The sequence below is a fragment of the Buteo buteo genome, chromosome 23, assembly GCF_964188355.1.
Source record: "Buteo buteo chromosome 23, bButBut1.hap1.1, whole genome shotgun sequence".
NCBI classification, from domain to species: Eukaryota; Metazoa; Chordata; class Aves; order Accipitriformes; family Accipitridae; genus Buteo; species Buteo buteo.
This window is the reverse complement of record NC_134193.1, coordinates 5,455,698-5,476,514: the sequence shown is the minus strand read 5'-3', so window position 1 is coordinate 5,476,514 and position 20,817 is coordinate 5,455,698. Positions and strand designations below refer to the sequence as shown.

Genomic DNA, 20,817 nt, shown 5'->3' with positions numbered 1-20,817 from the left:
TAACCCACAAAATTACAGGACAAGGCACTGTACAGCGGAGGGTCAGGGCGGATTGCAGCAGCAGGAGGAAGCACCCGAGTCCCTGGGGATGCTACAGCACATGACAGCCAAGGGTGCAGGATCTTGGGAAATCAGGTTGGTTTTTTTGGTCCATCAAACCAGCTGCCCTTGGGGAAAGACTAGGAATGGTGATAGGAAGCTTATTTTTGCTTTAAAACACTAAGGCATTAAAGTTGCAGTGCAACAGCTCCAGCAAGATGGCCAGGAAGGCAGCGAGGGGATGGCTGGAGCATTCCAGGGTGATGCCCAGAGCTGGGCAGCACCGGAGGAGCAGCGGGATGGCTTCCCAGAACAGTCACATGCAGGACAGACCTGTGCTTTTTGCACCCTTGGGATCAGGATGATGCTCCCTTGCCTCCTCCCCAGCTGTGCCGCTGCTCCTGCAGCTCTGCCGGCTCCCCGGAACCTCGGCCACAGCTAATGGCTGCGATCAGACTTACAGGTCTGCCCAGATTCACCTGCCCTGGGTATCACATTCCAGCTCCTCACAGCATTCCCTTTAATTTAAATTCACCTGGCGATAGAGACAAGGGTTTCTTTTAAATCATCTCATCCCCACCAAAGTCCAAATATCCTTTTCCTACCACCCAGCACCCCACTCAATTAAGTACCTGCCAGCTCCCCTAACCCGGTCTCCAAAGAGCCTCTTCCCAAACCTTCGCCCTCGCTCCGTGCCACATCCCCAGCCCATGTGCGGCCCCCCAGGACCCCTGCGGTGGAGGGAGCAGGTCCTTCAGAAGGAGCCGGGGTTGGGCAACAAGAAGCAGCTTAAAATTTCCTTGGAAGATAGAAGAAATAATTTTGCACAGCCCCAACCAAGAATGAGAAATGAAAGTTCACACTTCAGCAAGTGCGTCTGCCTGCAAAATTTATTTTATTTAGCAATGCTAATGGACTAATTAAAATACATTAGCATGACACTTTCATTTCCTTTCTGATCAGTGTCGAAGTAAAAAGGGAGTTAAAACACATGTGCTATGATGCAACTTCTTCACCAGCATCCCCATGCAAGTTCCCATGACAGCTCAGTGGTGCTGGCAGCCCTCCTGGCTTTTCTCCGACGGCAGGAGCTCTCTGTGCCCGTGGAAATGCCCAGCGTGTGCTGTAGCTGCAGACGTTCCCCAGCTCACAGGGCTCCACGGCTTCACACCGGGGTCACAGTGCTGCAGCTTGTGGGGCTGCGCAGCTCCATCGCCTTGCAAAGTGGAGTTGGACTCCAAGCAACCCGTACTGTGTGCAGGGGATATTAATTTTGCTCTAATGAGCGTTGATCAAACGTGGCTGATGGGCAGGAAATCTGACACAGCCAAAATAAGAACCCGGGCAAAAGATTGCCATGCACTGGTCTCAGGATGCGTCGCTGCCTGTCCCGGCAAACTCGGATCATGTCTCTGGCCAACGGTCTCCATAAATCCCCAGGCAAAGCTCTAACATTTATTTCCATCCATTGAAAATGTCTTACTGGTTCCTTTATTTCTTTTCCATCAAACACTCTCTGATGGATGGCAGCGGGGGAGAATGGCAGCTGCTCACTGCTCTGTTATTAAAGTGCCGCTTTTCGTTGTCTTGTACAATGGGCCGGTTGTTTGCTCCAGCCAGCGGGGGATCTGATTAGCCAGAAAATTAGGATATAAAATTTAATATTGTGCTTTTTAGAATGAGCCAGGTGGGGTTTTTTTGTGTTCTGTATTTTTTTTACTGGAGGAATTCTTTAAAGAAAATACCTACGGGTGGGAAGAGAGGAGTTGATCAGGACAGTGCCAAGAATGAAGTCAATAAACTGGAGAGAAAATCCAGTTTTCCCCATCCATGTGAGCACTGCGAGAGCCATTGGTTTCTAGCACTGCCCGTCCATCCTTTGTCCGTCTGTCTGTCCATCCCCCCATTTTGGTTACCCCTCTAACTCTGGCGCGTCACTGAAAACCTCACCGAACTCCAATACACATTTTACAGCCTCAGCTTCTCCTTGCTGGGTCAGGACCGTGGGCAAGAGGAGGTTTCCTGCCAGGAACAGAACTGAGATGCAGCTGAATCCCAACGGATTCACCCCGGCATCTCCCCAGCACCATCCCAGCTCGCCTGGCTCACACCAAGAGTGGCAAACAAAATATAGTTATTTCCATTATCAAAAGGGCTCTGATCAGAGCAAAAGCTGGGCTCTTCTTTAAGGAAAACACCTGCTGGTTGTGGAGATTTTTCACAAAACCCTTCCCCAGCCCGGCCACACACTCCTTTTGTATTTCCCTCAGCAGGGAGCGAGGCCCAAGCTCCGTTTGCCATCAGCTTCACCTCCTGCTTGGCACGCACTGAAGTGCTCCTGATCTGCAAATGCTGCAAAATGTCTACAGTAAAAAAAAACAAACAACAACTTATAACCATTTCCACAGATGGTAGTAAATAAATAAGGGCAAATAAAAATTCCAGGCATGCTTAGAAAAAAATCCCCTTTCCCTTTCCTAAACCAGGCTACAATAAATGCAGGACTTTAATTACTTGACAGTGTCAGTTTAACATCAGCATTACATCAGGACATCCCTCAGTCAGGGACTGTGGACTCAAGGGCACTAAAACTACACTTGGGAAAAGTGAGTAACTGCATTTTGGAGCCATCTCCTTGCCTACTTCCCACACACCCGATGCTGCCCAGCAGCTGACGGTGCGGCTGTTGCAAGGTGCTTTTCCCACAGGAGGTGCCAAGAGATGCCCATTCCCAGCCCCTGGGTTTGGGTGCAAGCTCCAGAGAGGAGCTGTGAAGTGTTGGGAGAAAAAGGGATGTGGGTTGTGAAAGAGGAGAGAGCTGGAAATTTTAATGTTTCCCTTTTTCATGCACCTGTATGCTTGCGCACACACTACAACACATACCAAAAACATCTGCACCATCATTAGCAGCTTCTTGCAAGCCCTATGCACGGTCCCAGACTGTTGTGGGTCTGCACAGCTTCACCCCAAATGATTGGGGGTCTGCAGGGACACACACGGCATTTCAGGTTATGGGTCTGTGCCAGACCCTGCGTGCGCAGTGGGTCAGGCTGCCCGCAGGCATGATAGATGCTGTGAATATTGATCACCACTGATGAATCCCTGCTGTCCCGCTGAGTAATTACAGCGCGTTTCACAGCGGAGCATCATCCATCAAAGGTTGAGCAACGCTAAAGAAAAACTAATCACACACTGGAAGCAGAGCCCCCCGTCTCCCTCACCTGCCCCTCCCTCCTCATCCTCACCTTTAATCTGCCCGTCCTGTCCATCCATACTACCTTTTTTCCACATCTCCATCCTTCCCAGGTCAGAATCCCCCCTCCCCTCCTTAGCTGCAAAGGGGCCCTGGCTTGCCCCGAGGACAAGGGCTGCCCACATCTGCTGCTGCAAGGAAGAAAAATAAAAATACAGCTTGTGGCTTTCCTCCTAGCTGCTACCCAAGCTCCAGCACTCCAAGTGCTGAAGCACACGTTAAATATGTATTACCCACCTGCCACCCTCCCTCTCCTCCCCATCGCTGCCCCAAGCCCCCACTCCCCACCACGGTGGCCCTCACCCAGGCCAGTGTGGGGACCCCGGCTCCAGGGGCTGCCGATCCTGGACGCATCCTGCAAGGAACAGCCCGGCGAGCCAGGGCTATTTTGGGAGGCCGGAGCAGGAGAGGATTAATCCTCAGCACGGCGGCACCATTAGGTTTTGTCACCTGCTATCCATCTGCCTCTAAGGAGCTGGCTCCACGCCGCTCCTTCCCTCCCGTCGTTTTTTCTCACGCAGAAGAGCCGGAGGCCAAACCCATGCACAGCGCCTGGTGTGAACTCCCCTGTCCTCACTAAAGGGGACTGGGACCTCCCCGAGGGTCTGGCTGAGTCACACACAGTGGAGAAAGCTGCCCCCGTTTTCTCCTGAAGCATACTTGCATTGCATATATATGCTATGTCTATATAGAAAGTGCTAATTATACTTACCAACAATTATAATTGAGCATGCAAGGAGAGCTGTCCCCCGGATGTACCTATGGCTGTGGGTGTGTAGTCAGTATGTGAAAAACTCATCCTCTGTCGGTGTGGAAGCAGCATTTGCCCTAAGGAGACCCATCCCGCAAATAAATACATGTGTGTGAGCACCTACCTGTGGGCACCCAGGGCTGGGCATGGCCCCTGCACCCCCCCTGCACCCCTGAGCCAGTGCTGCAGCGGCCAGAGGGGCACGGACCACCCTGCTCTTGCATTTTGGTCTCCTCCGGGAGGCTTTTTGAAGGGCAGGTCCACAAGCAAGACCCTTCTCTGTCTCTGGGACATAACTCGTTCATGGCCGTTACCTGCCACCCTTGCGTCCAGCACCTCGACAAAAAAAAAGAAATTCAGAAAATGAGGAATGGTTGCAGAAATCCAATGAACTTCCCCTCCCCTTGATCAAAATCTGCTGGCCTTTGGCATCGCCCCAACACCAGATAAAGAGCTATGTCCTTATCCGGCCAGCGTGCTGAGCCAGGGGATCTTCTTGCTCTCATTGATTTTATTTTTTCTTTTTTTGCAACTCTGAAAAGAAACACGGAGAAATGGATGGGGCAGGGCTGATGGCTGCACCTGCAGCATTGACAACACCAAGTAACATGCACCACGTAATCAAGGGGAAATTAAACTCTGCCAGAAAGTTTTGCTTGCAAAACTGCAAATTAATCACTAGTTTCAGGCAAAGGTGCCGTTGGCGGCAGCCCCAGGAGATGCTGTTGCACCAGCTCCGGAGGGACAGTGGATCTCAGCAGCTCCCACAGATGCTGCTGCCAGGGCTGGATCCAGGCAGGGCAAATCCAGCTTTACAAACTGGCACTGCAGAGACCCGTGGCAGCCCTGCCTTCAAATTGAAGGCAGAAGCATCTGAAAGGACAAAAGTATTAGGGGGAAACCAGGAATTTAATTACTCAGTATTCAGTATCAGTTGGAGATGAGGGTCAAGGACCATTACAGCATGGCAGCTGCTGGGGACGTGAGATTATTGGAAACTGGGGCTTTTCATGGATCAGGCTGACAATTGTCTGAGCCTGGGAGGCAGAGGATGTGCCGGCAAGGCAGGCAGAGAGGCTGGGCAAGGAGGTGAGAGCCAGGACGAGGCCTCAAAGCAGGTGACCGTATCTGTCTCCTGCTGAATTTGTGGTGCTGGAGCTGACAACAGGATGGGGGTAAAGAAAGGGAAAAGCATCCCCTGGCTCCTGCAGGGTTTTGCATCACAGCGGTGGATCTGTGCCTCTGGCCCCAGAAGGGCTTTGTGCTCGTGGTGGATGGGAACGATACCTGCATCCTCGGAGAGCAGCAGCTTCCAGTGAAACCCGGCGTCTACACAGAGGGGCCGAGCAGCAAAGGGGTCCTGATGGTGCACCACCGCCTGCGGCAACACGAACCTGTGCAGGGAGGGAAAATACATCTTAGGGGAGACAATGCAAGAGCCCTGTTAAGATGAGAAACCCTCCCCAGCCAGGAGCCAGGGACCAGCCTGCTGCAGAGTCCAGCCCTGCCATTGCCGCATCGCTTGGCTCCTGTCTCCGTCTGCTGGCACATCTCACTGCCCATGCCCCAGCATCGCAGCAGCCCTCAGGCCCACCAAGGGCCATCACCAGCAGATGGGATTCAAGCCCCCAATTCCCAATTCCCATCCCTTCGGGGCTCCCAGCCACCCCTCGACGGGATCCCATCCTGCAGCACCCAACCCTGTTACCCATTGCACAGGGAACAAACTCACCTCGTTCGAGGCAGAAACATCCCTCCATGTGTCCCTTCCCTATCACTGCTCTTTGCAACCGCTTTACGCCTGCATTTAGGACAACTGGGACGAATAAACACCATCACATTAAGTAGTGTCCTGGACCTCAGGACAACACTAGCAAGGAAGGACTCTTTTTCTTTTTTTTTATACATTAGAACATTTATTTCTCAGAGAGAAAATATAGTCTCAGACAGTCAGATTATAGTAGGTAAAATTAGCATTTTTTTTCTTTACAAGCATAGATTTTCTTATTACCTCTCTTATACCATCTGATATAAACAATTCTAGAAAGCAAATAAACTCACTTTCTACAATAAATAGAGCGATCTGTGCTTTACAGCAGACTGACAGTAACGTTTAGGTCCCGTAGCAACAGCAGGATATTAGCCAATTCAAATTCTAAAATGTCATTTAAAAAACAAACAAAACAAAAACCAAAAAACCCAACTCCCAAAATCTTAAAACATATACACAGGTCACAAGTCCACAGCTGAGCTACCACCTGGAAAAGTTTATGTTCCGTTAAATAAATTACACTGTGTGCATATAAAAGACCCAGCAACACAACTGAGGACTTCAAGAATGGTGACAATAGGTCTAAATAATTTAGAACAATATTTTACAACTATATACACAACATCCTTCCCTAGCCACACTCCATAGGCATAATTATTATTATTATTATTACAAAATCCTATGCCCCATCTCTATATGTTACAGGAATCTTCCCTAAAGTGTGGTTCCATGTCCCAATGTATAAGAAGTGGTATTTTAAAAAAGTAGACCAAGTAGAAATGGCAGTGATTACTCCCCACTATTCATTATTATTATTAATTATTATTATTATTTTGACCCCACATTCTCTTCAGTATGAAAAAGTTAAAATAATAAAAAAATATTGAGTTAAAAAGCGAAATGATGATATTCAATCTACAATCTTGCTCTGCACCTTTGGTTCTTAAAATGGGAAAGCAAAAAGGGATACACAACAGAAGAGATCAGAGAAATCATAAAGTCCTTGGCTAATAGAAAAGGTTTTGTCATCAAGTTTCCAAACATCAGTTGTCCCTGTTTTTTCAATGCAAACCCAAAAAAACAGGGATTGTCTGCAGAGCTGGGTTTATTTGGGTTTTAATGGATGACAATGCTGGAGACCCACACACCAGGGAAAGGATATGTGTGTGTGGGAGAAGGCGAAAAGGCAAAATGGTCGTGTGCTCTAGTTAGCGCTTGGTTTCAACCCAAACCGAGCCAGAGGAAAACGTCAGAGACAGAAAAAAGGGAAGAAAGGAAGAGAAGCCTTACACCAAATGTGCATAAACCAACACAAAAGATGTATCTCTCTCCAACCCTGATCAACCTCAGTGCCTGCAAAGCTGCTCCAGCTCATTAGACACCTCCAAAATTAGTTTTACTTCTTAAAAAAAGGAAGTTATCTTTGCTTAGACTCAGTATTGTACTAAACCATGATATGAAATGTTACTGGAACAAGCACAGTCACAGAAATCAGAATTTAAATGCAAAACTACCAAATAAATTTCTAGGACATACACACACACACAAAAATCAGGTAATTTTCTTTTTGTATTTAAAGCTCTGTGCATCTATGCATGTAAGTGTGTGCAGCAGAGGGGAAGGTTACCAAAAAATCTCAAGCTTTTCTAAATGCAGTGACAGAAATCTAACATGAAAACACTATGTACGTAGGCAGGAAAATCATAATGTGAACTCCCAGCTACGATTTTTTGTTTAATGTGATGGGACAATCAATGTCATTTAAAAAAATGAAAAGGCCAATGATGGTTAGGGTAAATTTGGCACAATAAAGTCCAGTTGGGATTTCCGTAAAGGATCCTGGTTCAGTTACAGTGGTGACGGGTTCCTGGGAATTACTTGGGCTGGCTGATGACTTAAAAACCCCGGCGGCACGGGGAAGGCAGGGGCGAGGGAGGGTGCATGAGGTCCGAACATCCAAGAGCTGTGCTCTGGTCACTGCATCAGCTCACCTTGGCTCCCGTCACCTGGCAGCTTTTCCTAACTACCTTACTCCTGGCCCTGTAGACTACACATTTCATCTCCTGCCAGCTCTTCAGCAAGACACATTCAGAAAGAAGCTGGACAGGCTTTTTGGCACATTTCAGGGTACTTCGAGGAGTGCTGACAGCTGCTGGGAACGGCATCCCCTGGCCAGTCAGTGCACAAGACGGTCCGCTCTGCCAACGCAGAGAGCGCGGGGTCTGGAGGAAAAGGAGGACCGGCCACCCCGACCCCTTACAGATAATTGGACGTAACGAAGGGATGATCTCCCCGCACGCGGCTCATGTGAATCATGGCTCGGTCGTATGCCACCTGCACAGACTTGCGGATGCTGGTTTTTCGTCCTTCCATCATCTTTAACTTGTCCACTGTGTCATCCACGCCAAGGGGATAGACTTTGTCACGTGGAAGCCACTGCCTGCAATAGAAAGCCCCATCACCAAGGGCATCAAGAGGGAAAACAGGGAAAGAAGAGCAAACACCTGGAGGCCTCTTGTCCTTGCAGTGGTACACCTGAGCTCTCTGCAGGAGGTTGACTGCTCCAATGTGCCTGGCTCTCGTACCCACTGCATGGCTCCTAAAAGCCAAGGAGTTTGTCCTAAGAGTTTCCAAGACATGGCCAAGTACTCCAGCTCCTCAAGCATTCCCCACGTGTCTCAGCAGCAATTAGTCACTGGTTGTCATCTCCTCAGGAGCAGCTATGCTCATGTGATCTATTTGCTTATAGTTAACACTCCACAATGATGCTACAAATGTTTAAATGCCTGCATTTGACATGGAAGAACCACTTGTAGACAAAATGCCTTCCTGCACGAGCATGGTTTTCTCTCTCCTTGGAGTCCTTACTCAAGGCTTTCAATGATCCTTGGAGCTCCAGGGGAAACTTGGAAATTCCTGTGTTCCACAGAGCAGCAAATACAAGGACTTCCATGGTGGAAACTAAGTTTTTATCCCCGAGAAAGCTCTGCCATGTTCCAAGAGACTGTAAGCATCAGGGTTTGGGTGGGTAAAACTATCTGAGGATCATCCAGAAACAGGCAGCTTCCAGTAGACACAACCCAAGCCCAGGTTGACCCCAACTAACTGATGACTTAAATTGCAAGTGCTTTGTCTATAGCAAGTTTTTATTGTGCAGTCATTAGCCCAGGTTAACTAGCACACCCAGAAACATGCCATCTGTCTTTCCTAACAAAGTCCAGCCCCCAGGAGTTCAAGCTCAGCCACCCCTACCACAGTTTAATGCATCTCCCAGCCAGCCAACATGGGCAACCCAGGGCAGCTCAGCTTATCTTCACCACAAAGACAACGGACCGATTTCAGTCTTTGTGGCCCATCTGCAGCATCACTGAAGTCAGCAGAATTTGGATCTGGCACTTAGAGGGGTTTTTAGGACTTTCCTGAGGCGCCTTAGCTTCCCACAAACTGCAAACAAGGCTCTGAGTGGCCACTTAGAAGTGTAAACATCCATCAGAGCTTGTCTTCAACAAGAGCAGGGAAAAGCCAAGGAAATGCTGATTTTTATTGGGAAGGTAGTTTCAATTACAAGTTTGGATTTAGATTTTTCAAAACTGATGACTACAGCAACAGGAAGCATGGCACTGCCATTGATTTTCCACTAAAAATCGTTAGTACTTCTTTGAAGAACAAGCTCTGTATCAAGTGGTTTTGGTAATCAGGGACAGTGAAACAATGCAGTGTACTAATAAAAAGCCTCAGGAGTGTGTCCCTTGGCACCTCTTTTCCCCAGAGGACACAAACATACTCATCAAGTGATGCAAACGAGGTCCCCTTCTCAGCTTCCCGAGAAGACAGCACATGCTTTTCCTTTGCCTGTGTTGCACCTTGCCTCCATCTCTTTAGACTGCATAAAACACTGCAGCAGCCCCAAAATGTAGGGGGAAAACACTCCCCCTTGCTGCTTTACCCCGGTGTGTGTTCGGCTCTGCTCTCTCCCTGTGATGCCCCTTCCCTCCAGCCGTGACACAGCCTCCGCGCAACATTGATCTCCTTCCTCCAGCCCCTCACCCTTCCCTGATCTCATGGTTCCCTGCTCTTCCAGGGATGCCAGCAAAGACCTTCCCCAGGAGACGAAGGAGGAGAAGGGCTCTCAAAGTACTACAAGGCTCCTTTTTAAACTTTTGGTATCTTATTTTATAGAGGCAGCATCAGAAGAGGCAAGCCTGTTCTCTCCTCCATTCCCATGTGCACCCCAATGGCCCAGCATCCGCTTTGTCCGCAGCATAAACTCTTTGGATCTGTGATCCCAGCTGCACACAGGTATTGCCTCCTATGTGACAATTTATTTGCTTGGTTCATGTTCCCATGTGGCATTTGCTGGTTAAATAATCCAGCAGGTTCAGCATGCAGCTGCCTGCCTCATTGTGGGGACTCGCCTCTTCCAGCATAATTCTCCAATTCTACAAGTTTCCCATTGTTTCATACACAGATTTCAAAGCCTTATTGCTTATTTTTAAGGCACTTCAGTGGTTTGTGTCTTATTATATCTGGCTGGGTTATTGTTACTGTGTGAGCACGGTCAGCCACTGATACTAAAATCAGCAGATTCAGTCTGTCTGAGACAGAGCAGTAAAAGGCCTTGAGATACTTCACTTGCCCTGAATCAGGTGCTTACACCTACATTTTCCATGTTAAACAAGTATCTTGATTTGAAAACTGCAGGTGCTCAGCACCTATGAAAAATCAGGCAAGTCTAAATATGGAATAAACCCAGCATTTTGAAATGTTACCCTGGAGATTTTTGGCAAATCTTTTGTGCAGCAGTGGAACTGGCTGCTCAGTCTGCCGGTGTTTTAAAGTCAAATGTTCTCTCTAATTTGCTGCAGATTTTGACTACTAAATTGGCTCTTCATGTGCCTCAGTATTTTTGTGGTGATGTGACCCCTGGGTGAAGGATGCTGGGCTGTTCACTGTGGAAGGGGAGCAGTCAGATGTTGTACTCTTGGGCAGGGAAAGCAGACTGGCTTCCGTATTTAGACTCTTCTTGACTGCTGCGTGTTTAAATTCTCCAATTTACATATAACATCATCATCATCATAATCCCTGTATGCTCCCATATACCAAAGATTACGTTGAATCTTCCCTCTCTGCCACAGCACTCGCCACAGGCCCCCGCCTGTCTGCACACACTCACCAGGTTCTCCTGTTGTCAAAGAAAAGGACAAGGAAGAGCTTTTCTCCTGCCTCTGTCTGCCTCTGCTCCCCCAACTTCAACACATCCATGGGTGGGACTGGGATGGGGACTCCATTGTGGAGCAAACCCTCGCGTGGCATCTTGGGATCAATTATCTAGTGACACAGGGAAAGGATATTTAAGCACAAAACCTTTCAAGTACTGCAGAGAATGCCCTTTTTTTTTTTCCTGTTCTTTCAGTCTATCCAAGCTAGGCAATTAAAATCTACTTAGGATAGATAAGCAAAATTGCTTGTTCTGTCTCAGCAGCTCCTTTTAAAGAATTCTCCTGTCCTTGAGGCTTCCCCTGTGGAAGGGACACCAGTCAGTCCAAAAGCCAAGCACCTGGTCTTAAAAAAGGGAAAGGATCTAAGTATGTGGTTCTGTGTGGATGTAGATGCATTTAGACTAACTGGTAATTTAGTACAAACTCAGTATTGTTGCGTTCAGCAGAGGATTTCCCTCCCTCACTCCAAACTCATACAATAAGTGTAACACCATTGCTGTACTCAGCAGGCATAATGCGATTTTACAACAGCTCCATCCTGGTGCAATTCAGTTGACTTCAGCGGCATTGCTGAGATTTATACTGCTATTAGATCAGAATCAGGCCCAATATTTTGAGAGAGTCAACAAGCAGTGCCAGCTTTATCAGGCTAGGGGAACACAGACTATAGTCATTTTGGAGAGAAGTAACAACAGATGAATCGATTCTCCCATATAAAGCAGAAATGTCAACGTCCAACATTTGTGCTATGTGACCACAGGAGGAGAACGAAACACCAAAGGGTCAATGCAATACTCAGTCTTCTCTTCTTTGCCTCCTGATCTTGGCTCCTAAGGGCTTGAAAAAGCAGCTTGGCTTTGACATTGGCCAGCTGTAGGAATTTATTAAGACACTTTACCACAGCAACAGATTGCTATAAAGAAATACCTTTTTGGGGGGCAATCTCAGTGTTTAAAGCCATGCTAAGCATAGTTTAACTTTGGCTGTAGCCACATGAAGATCTAAAAGGACTTTGGCTGGCCAACACAGCTAGCAGATCCATAGCTGTTCCCTCCTCTGGCCTCCCACTTAGAGTAAGAGCATGGATGAGGGTCACTCTTTTAGCAGAATCTGCCCTTTTTGACAGCATCAGAATTGTGCTCAGCCATGGCCAGGCATACATGCTGTGTCAGCTTATGCCCGGTTTCACAGCTCTGCTGCTTGGATGTAGAGACCTGTATAATTTCCACGATGACTACACTTGCTACAATTTCTCAGCAGTCACAAGTGCTGTCTGTCTTAACGATCCCAACCATAAAGGTACTTAAGGGGATGGCTGCAGCCATGCAGAAATTACGTGGAGCAGAGATGGCAGGAAGAGCCACATCTCAAGGGATATATTTAAAAGTAGCAGAAAAAACAAACCATAGTCAGCTTATCTTATGTTCTTACTTATATACTTACTTCAGCAATCTCTGTTGATAACTTAACAAGTACTTAAAAGCCTGCAGTGGTACTGGCACTTCCTAGCAACAGCTGCATGTCATGTCTTGCTTTGGAACCAAGCGCGATGCTCACTGAAGCCAGGTTTGTGGCTTTCATGTTAATAGTCAAATATCCAAAGACGGATAAATATTAAGGAAATATCATTCAAAGGACTAGGTGCAAACACATGCATATATTCTCATATTTAAATCAAACATATGGTTATTGCAAGAGGATATATACATCACAAGGCCAGCTGGGCACCTATATGTGGAGATGTACTCACTATATAGGAAAAGGTGTGGGCAGTTAGACACCAGTGGAACCTGGTGCCTGCCCTTACAAAATTTAGGTCTTCTCATGGCAACAGTACCGATTACTTTCCCCACACCTGCAGAGTGAACAAGAGAGGAGAGGAAAGATCTCCTCCTATCCCTGGCACCGAGAGACCAATGTTTTATGAATCCTCTGCAATGCTCTGAAACAATGAGCACAGGGAAAATTAACTGTGCAAAGGGGAAAGAAAAAAAAACACATATTGCATGATTTCGGGAAGTTTTCCTTTTCTGTCTGGTTACACTGCACACTAGCACTGTGTTCTGGACTACCTGCGCTGCAGGTACAGGCTGTGAGAGAGCAACGGGGTACTTACCAAGGCAGGGTAGGAGGGATAGCCACGGCATTTGGCCCACACAAGCTCCAAGGGCTCCAGCTCAGCCTGACTCTCAAATGACATCAGGAGAGTCCTGCCTAAGGGACAGAAGGAGACATGGCTTAGGAGGGCAATTACTAGCAAAGGGGTTATGATAACACAAGAAACCACACCGTCATCTAACCCAGGCATGATGGTCTACACTGTCTCAGTAGCAATTAGCTGAAACAGATGAACTACTGTTGTACTTAAAACATACTGACAATATTTTTGTTTTAATTTTTTAACCTATTTGCTTCTGCAGCAAGCAGAAATCTGGAATTTCACCTTTTTTTTTTTTTTTTTTTAACAAACCTATTGTCCAGCTATTCATCACACAAAAACATACATCTAATCATTACTGTGTGCACATATGCACAATTCCAAACCATTTCTCTCAATCAAGATCTAGAGCTAAATGGAAAGCCACTTATTGTTTGTACTTATATGCACTGGGTATCCAAACCAGAGGTGATAAGACACACATCTCATCTGTAGTAAGTTTATGATAAAATTTAACATGCAGTGAGATCCAGCCTGGCCATGGTGAATGTCCAGCCTTCTTTATGCTCTGTCAATACAGTCACGTTCCACATTAAGATAATGCCACAGTCTCCTAAATCGTGGGTCTAAGTCTATGCATGCACATAGCTTCAGATGAGCTCTTCAATATGGAAATATTAATCAAATTCAGTTCTGAAGTGAATAGCTGCTATATCACTGAAATCAAATGGGTATACAAGAGATGAATTTGGTCCATTAGGCTCCACCAGGCCAAATCCATCCTCAATGGAACTGATGAAGCTGTATCTGAGATTAATTTGGACCACTGTTCAGAGAGCCCCTTTTTATTCCTCCTAAATACAAATATCTAGACGATTCTGATACCATATACTTTGGGGCTATTTGATCTCTGCAGGAAATGCCTGGTTCTAGTTGACAGAAGTGTATTAGTCATCAAATTTTTCAAACTTAAGTTAGAAGTATTGCAAAAGATCCATTCAAGACATGAATAACTAACCTGCCAGCTCCTGATCCTGGAAAAGGAGTAATTTTCATTAATGTGAATTTTACAGCAAGTAGTGCTTGCTCGGAGAGCGGGGGGGGGGGGGAGGGGGAATGGTCAAACACTGGCTTTACCAGAAGTCAAAATGAATCTAGAAAATGGTGAGTACAACCCAAATGAGCACCCTGCCAAGATGGATCTGATATGCTTTTCCACTATTGCATTCCAGATGTATTCTTCCATTAATGAATTGATGTTCTAAAACACAGAATTGTCCCACTGATTCTAATTCTCCCAGTACCAGCCCTGCTCTGTAAGCTTATCTCCAAAGCAGACTGCTGAGCACATGGGGTCCAGGATAATAATGGTTCCCAGGGAGACAGGAGCCAGCGCACGGGAGCTGTACAGAAGGGCACAGGCATATCAGGGAGTCAAAACTGAACTCTGATTTCAGCATAAACCTGCAATAACTCTATTATTAACACACTGTAAGAAAGACAAGAATCTGGTCGTGTGAGTGCTGGAAGATTGGTGTAGTGCCTTGGGTAGTATTAGAGGAGTGTGACTTAATTTTACTGATGTACAGCACACTCTGACAAAGATGACTTTGTTACAAAGACCTTGAAAGCAATGATAGCAATACAAGAGGGAACAGCTATGAAGTCATCTCCAGAGAGACCCCTCTTATGATTTACTGTTTGTATTGCAGTGTCACTAAAGAGGACTAGTCCCAAAACAGGAGAAAGCAGTGCCAGGCACATTACACACACCAGACCTACAGAAAGCACCCATTCAAGGGGAACACAGAGCACAGGCAATCAGCAAAAACCTTTTATGCAGTAAATTTGTAACAAAGCAGGTAACGCATGGGCAGGTCAGCAGCCTGATCATACAACATGGATAGTTTGTGCAGGGCTGGTTCCTGGCGTGCATTGAGACCTGCTCCCTCTGGTTCAGATGGATGTCGGCCCTACGGTGTGGTGGGACGGGAGCAGGGTGTGCTGTATGGCCATTCTCACCTGAGCTGCTGTAATCAGAGTCTCCATTCACACCTTCCAAAAAGGGCACCCGAGAAAGAGCTGGCTTCCCTCGACTTCGCTTGGGAGGCATCAAACCACTATTAAAAAGATATGGAAAATTAGGTATTAGGAGAAAACAGATTGCCCTTGAAAACAAAGCCAAGTAAATTGATTCCTCAGCTCTGTTTAAAATACTGCAAAGTTACTGTACTGGTGCACCCCTGACATGAAAAGAACACTGAATACTCGAGCAAAATGTCATCAATATGCCTCTTCTGGTGCAAGTACGCTGGACATCACCCCAGCTTTGCCATGAGCAATGAAAGGGGCTTAGTGGAAACCAAGCTATGAACATGAGGAAGAAACCCAGCAAAGACTTCATGTTGGAAAGCATATATGCAATTGGACTCTATCAGCCCATGTCCTGAACATCCTTTCACCTCATTACTACAAACATTTCAGAAAATGGACTATCTCCACCTCAAGCAATCATATTTTTTCACTTACTGTAATTCTTTCTTTTTTTTTATTTACAGTTTTCTAATAACCAGCACATTCTGAGTGAATTTGGTGCTCAAAAAGAAAGAGTGCAGAAATAGCAGTAAACGGAGCTGTTCCTAAATAGAATAATTGTAGAAGTTATCCATGAGACATCAGCTTGTTTTTAATTCCTTGTTTTGTGGGTGTCACATAGCTGTAATGTAATTTTTGCTATGTGAATTGCTTGCAATTATTGTAATAAGCACTTACGCCGCACTTTTCATCTTCAAAGTACTATACAAACATCAACTAACAAGTCCCCACGCTCCCCTGTGAATTCAGATTTGCCTCCCTGACTTATAGATGGGGAAACGGAGGCAAATAAGCTGGGGCCATAAAGCCAAGACATGGTTTAAAGGTGAGTTTCTGGCTCCCGGTCCTGTTCTGAGAGTATCCTCACCCCATGAAGGATTTCTACGTGACTCAAGGGCCCTCATTTAAATGACACTGCAACCACGCATGAGTCCAGGTTTCTCCTTTTTGTTCCCTTCAGTGCAGCTCCTTGGCTTACAGTAAGTTTACTGCAAAACCTTCTTGTGAGATCTGCACGGGGGTCATGGTAGCATCCAGCTTACAGAAGAGGCAATGACTGAGCTGAAGATCTGGGCACACAGCCCAAAGAGGGGAGAGATGAAGAACTGGGTGGGTGTCCCATCTCAGAGAGGAGCTGGAGGTCCTACGCCTCCAAGGGGCTCAGCATATGCTAAGAGAGATAATTTACTGGGGCAACACATGCTTCCCTTGGGCTGCCCAGAACCTGACTGTTGAGGTCGGATCACTCTGTGGCAGGGAAAAGCCCTTGCACCAAAATTGTTCCTCCAAACCCAGGGTCTTGCCCCTTGTCATGAGCACGAAAGCCTTTGCAAACAGATTTATAATGGAAACACTAATCAAACCTTAGCTACAAGTGCAAAATTATACACCTCTTTTGACAGCTAACATTTAGGATCATTCTGCATAGCAGAGTGAAGTTTTCATTTGAAAAATGCTCCTGGGATTCAACCCTGCTGCAGAATAATTTGTTACGCAGCTAATAGTTTTAAACTGTAGCTTCAGTCCTGAGAATGGGTGTGCATGGGGAGCTTTAAGTGCCCAACTGACATTGCAAGCTTGAAATCTTACAGGACTTACTGAGCACATGCATTGGGGGGAAGCATAAAATGTCTGAACATATTTCTCTAGTGATGGGTCATCACCCTCAGGGTCATCAAACACAAGCAGAGGGCAATGATATGTTCAAGGCACTGAAAATATCACTATCAACTAAGAAAGTCTTGCTTCTGCCTGTCCTGGACAATCTCACCCATCAAGGTTAAATGTCCTCAGCCTGTCACTCACAACACACACAGACATAATATAATATGATATAATGTCATAATATAGGCATAATATAGGTTTTAGCGTGCAGTAAAAGGGCTGTGAAATGACTTGAGTCAGTGTTAGGAGGGCTGGACAGGTAGATAAGACCAGAAAATGGATATGGTACCCACATATGCCTACTGCAACTGACCAAAAGATGACAGATGTTTGCTTTAAGACTGTTCAGTCCTGTCTGAAGTGCCCAGTTCTGCTTTTAAACCTCTGAGAGGAAGAAAGCAGCAATTCAGTAGGCGGTAGAAGTTAAGCTTCACCTGCAGTGCTGAACTGGACATTTGAGTTCACAGTTTTTCTAGCTTTGGCTCTCAAGAACTGCAAGAAGGTAAGCATCAGCAGAGAGGACGTGTATGCACTGAAAAACAGAAGTGTAACAGATACCCATTTGCTTGAAAAATCAAGCACTGCATTTGGGACCTATAGCTTAAGAGGACAGGATGAAACCTGAGAAGCTTTTTGTCTTTAGGGTCAACACAGAAAATAAGTAACAATTTGGGTTGGGTTTGAAACAAAGAAGTCGAACAATAAAACCAGGCAGATTAATCCAGACACAGAAGGTGTTCTGAGGAACAGTTTCGCACAGGCCACTTACCTGCAGGCTTCAAACACCAGTCCACCACCCAGGCCAGAGCTGCACTCAGAGTCAGAGCCGCTTTCTGCATGCTTTGCAAAGCCGTTAGTCACTCCTGCCAAGGAGACAAATGGCAATCAGCCCACAGAAGCAGCAGCAACACACAGAGATGTTACCAAGGCTCAGGTAAGGTCACTGTCCCATGACTGCCAGCCACAAAGATGCCAAGTACTTCGACCAGAGAAGGAAATTCTGCACTGAGTTACCAAGATTCAGCTGCAACCAAAAGGTGAGTAATAAAAGTTATTTCTACCCCTAACACATGAAAAATTAGGCTGTCTCTGAAGAAGTGCTGGAGCAGTGCCCAGGGATGGTATAGGAGAGGTCCACGCAGCACCCAGCTTGCCAGGGAAGCCTAGAGGCCAGGAAATGAACCACTTGCTCATCTGGTTTCAAGTGTATTTGGAAAAGACATGGAGGCTTCGCACTGACTGCCACGGACTTCTCCCTGCCTCACCCCGGGCCTGGCTGGTCCCTGCCCATGGAAGCAGGCATATAAAACCATAGCTTATTCGGTTACAGGTTCCTTGCTGAGAGAAAACCGCTCTAGGAAGAATTCGTTGCTTCAATTTCTGGAAATGAGATTTTCCAGTGCACAGAGCAGACACTGAGGAAGCAAATTCCCCTTGAGTAGAAGAAGGCTCCCCACCATCTTCCTCCCTGGCCGGTACAAATGTCACTGTAGCTGTAAGCGGAATATTTCATTTCTTTGCCCCAGACGCCAATGGTGCTGGAAATCGTCCTTTCACTGCCAGGTTTCCTGCTCTGTGCACCACAGGGATACCTACAGAGAGAGCTGGGACCACCTCTGTGCTTAGACAAGATCCCACAACCATGGACAGGCAGGACTTGACAGGGAATGACCCCCAAGAGCATCCCTGAGCCCAGAGCAGGTACAAGAAGGCAAATAACCACTGCTTTCCCCCATGCAGGGACCCACCAACCCCAGGTTCCCCATGGGCTCATCAAAAGCCCGTCAATCATACAAAGGGCAACTTCATGTCAAGGCCCCTATTGTTTTTCCAGCTGTAAATATGGAATGGCCACAAGGAGCACATTTCTGGGAAACCTCTTGTTCTGACAATCCCGATCACGCTGACCTGCTCCTGTGGTAACACAATTTGGCACACCAGACACTCCCTCCAGTTAGGAGAAATCGATTGTATTTGAAACAGTGGAAGGAGCTGAATCACAAAAGCAGTGCTGCAACTCATAGGAAAAAACCACCAGTGCTGCTTCAGCAGAGGAAAAATGTCACTGCCTAGTTATCAGTGATTTTCCAGCATCCTGACGGTATTTTTCCATTTTTAACTTCAACCTCTCATTCTGACCTGTATCCATTGTGGGCAACTCCCCTCTGCTTTCATTACTGGCAGATGATGACGGTGAGTCTCTCAACTCTTTGGAGAAGCCATTTGTGTTTCCTTTAACCTGTCCTGGTAAGTCAATCCCCACACTCAATTGCTTTCCTCCCACTCTTGATTTGCTAGTGATCTTCTGACAGCCAAATAACTTTAAGACAATATCTGAAGTATGGGGTAAGTCAAGCCCTACAGATGCGAACTATCCCACAATGGTTGTTAACATGGAATTAAAAAGAAATCACACTGCTGTAACTCAGATGTTCCTTTTCACCTTGTGTTTTTCCAAACTTCATCTCTGCTGCTTATTCTCATTTGCAGATCTAATTTGAAAAGGAACCTGCTCAGTATTCCCACTAATTTTATCTAAATCCCAGAACTGAGAGTACAGATGATTTAAAAGGAACGTTTAACATCTCATCTTACATGGGTGCTGTGTTGCTGGTCCACTGCACGCTCCCAAACCTAATGTACCATTTCTGCAGCAGGAAACTCTCACTCCTAACAGTGGTCAAGCCAAGGCAAACGATTCCACAAGGGCAGGAATGTCAACACTTCTCAGTCCTTACTGGAGAGCCTGAGTCTCCAGCCAGGCCATTCAACAGCTTTGCAAGCAGATGGGCGTGTTGGCTTGCCCTACAAAAAATGGCAAACACTCTCTTACAGTAGCCCTGCTGACTGGTAAAGGGAAGAATTATTTGTGACCTCACTGGGCTTCATCTTGGTACCTTTAAATATTTAAAATGGAGGTGTCTACAGCTCAACTAAGTTACTAGAAACTCCATGTAGAGTTAGTGGAGAAGTGCAACTCATTACAGACATGTCTTGTCTGCCTTATTTTAGAAATCTGTGGAAGAGTTGAAGTTTTCGTCAGGCACGTCTGGTTATGGAGACTACGCTTCCCTCAAGCATAAACTGAGTTTCAGTTGAGTAGTTTGGATGCAGATGTCTTTACTCAGCCCCAGGATTGCCACTCCCTCAGCGCCATCTCACAGTTTCCATGGGTACAGAAGGAAGAGAAATACCAAGGAATTACCTCTCTGTCCTGCCTGCCTGGGCGACTTCTCTCCATCACTCTCGCTGCAGGTCCTGCTCTGTGGCCGCTTCCGAGCTTGTCGCTCCCCGTCAGGGCGGGAGGGTGAAAGCTGCCCACTCTGCCTGTGGTCCTCCCCGTTCTCCAGGGAGCAGTCCAGGCCCCTTTGCAGCTTCACCCCATTCTTAGCTTTTTTAAAAAGGACAGATGTCCGTCGGCCCACGCCGCTGAAGGGGGGGCTGGCAGGGGTGTCTGCAGGCGGCAAGGTCAGTCCGTTCAGGCCGTTGTCACTGAGCAGGCGCTGGAAGGCTTGGCTCTCCCGCTGCAGTGCCTTCTTGTCGAAGAGTTCCCTGTCCGACATCACCCTCTTCTGCAGCTGATTCAAGGACTTGCTTTCACTGATGGGTTTGAGCGTTGGAGGGTCCTGCAGAGACTCCAGTTCCGAGAGGGAGGGTGCAGGTCCTGTGGGCTCCAGAGTTGGAGGGTGCGGGGGCTTGGCATCATCTGCTAAAGGAATAAAGAATCTGCTTGAACATTTTAGAAAGAGTTATTCCCAGAACTACCAACAGCCACTCCCATCTTTCACTAGGGCCACAGACAGGAGAAACAGCAGGTCTTGACTGTTGACATGTACTAGAAAGCTGGAGCTAAAATCCTGCTGCAAC

The 20,817-nt window shown here is 46.8% G+C and overlaps 1 protein-coding gene across 7 annotated transcripts in view; it reads right to left on the bottom strand.

Moving 5' to 3' along the window:
• Positions 1-922: 922 nt before the first annotated feature.
• BRPF3 (bromodomain and PHD finger containing 3) overlaps positions 923-20,817 on the bottom strand; it is a 39,851-nt gene continuing 19,956 nt past the window's right edge. For 4 of the 7 annotated variants that reach the window (XR_012654131.1, XR_012654132.1, XR_012654133.1 and 1 more), the window contains 7 exons: positions 20,156-20,659; positions 17,720-17,813; positions 15,214-15,311; positions 13,150-13,247; positions 10,988-11,142; positions 5,331-8,254; positions 923-4,379 (listed from right to left, as the gene is read on the bottom strand). Coding sequence is in view for 2 of the 7 variants with exons in the window: in XM_075055541.1 (XP_074911642.1) it covers positions 8,071-8,254; positions 10,988-11,142; positions 13,150-13,247; positions 15,214-15,311; positions 17,720-17,813; positions 20,156-20,659 (1,133 nt within the window). In the remaining 5 variants the exon portion in view is untranslated. Of the gene's footprint in view, positions 4,380-5,105; positions 8,255-10,987; positions 11,143-13,149; positions 13,248-15,213; positions 15,312-17,719; positions 17,814-20,155; positions 20,660-20,817 lie in introns of those variants that run through there. The other 3 variants (XR_012654134.1, XM_075055541.1, XM_075055542.1) reach the window with 3 other exon arrangements.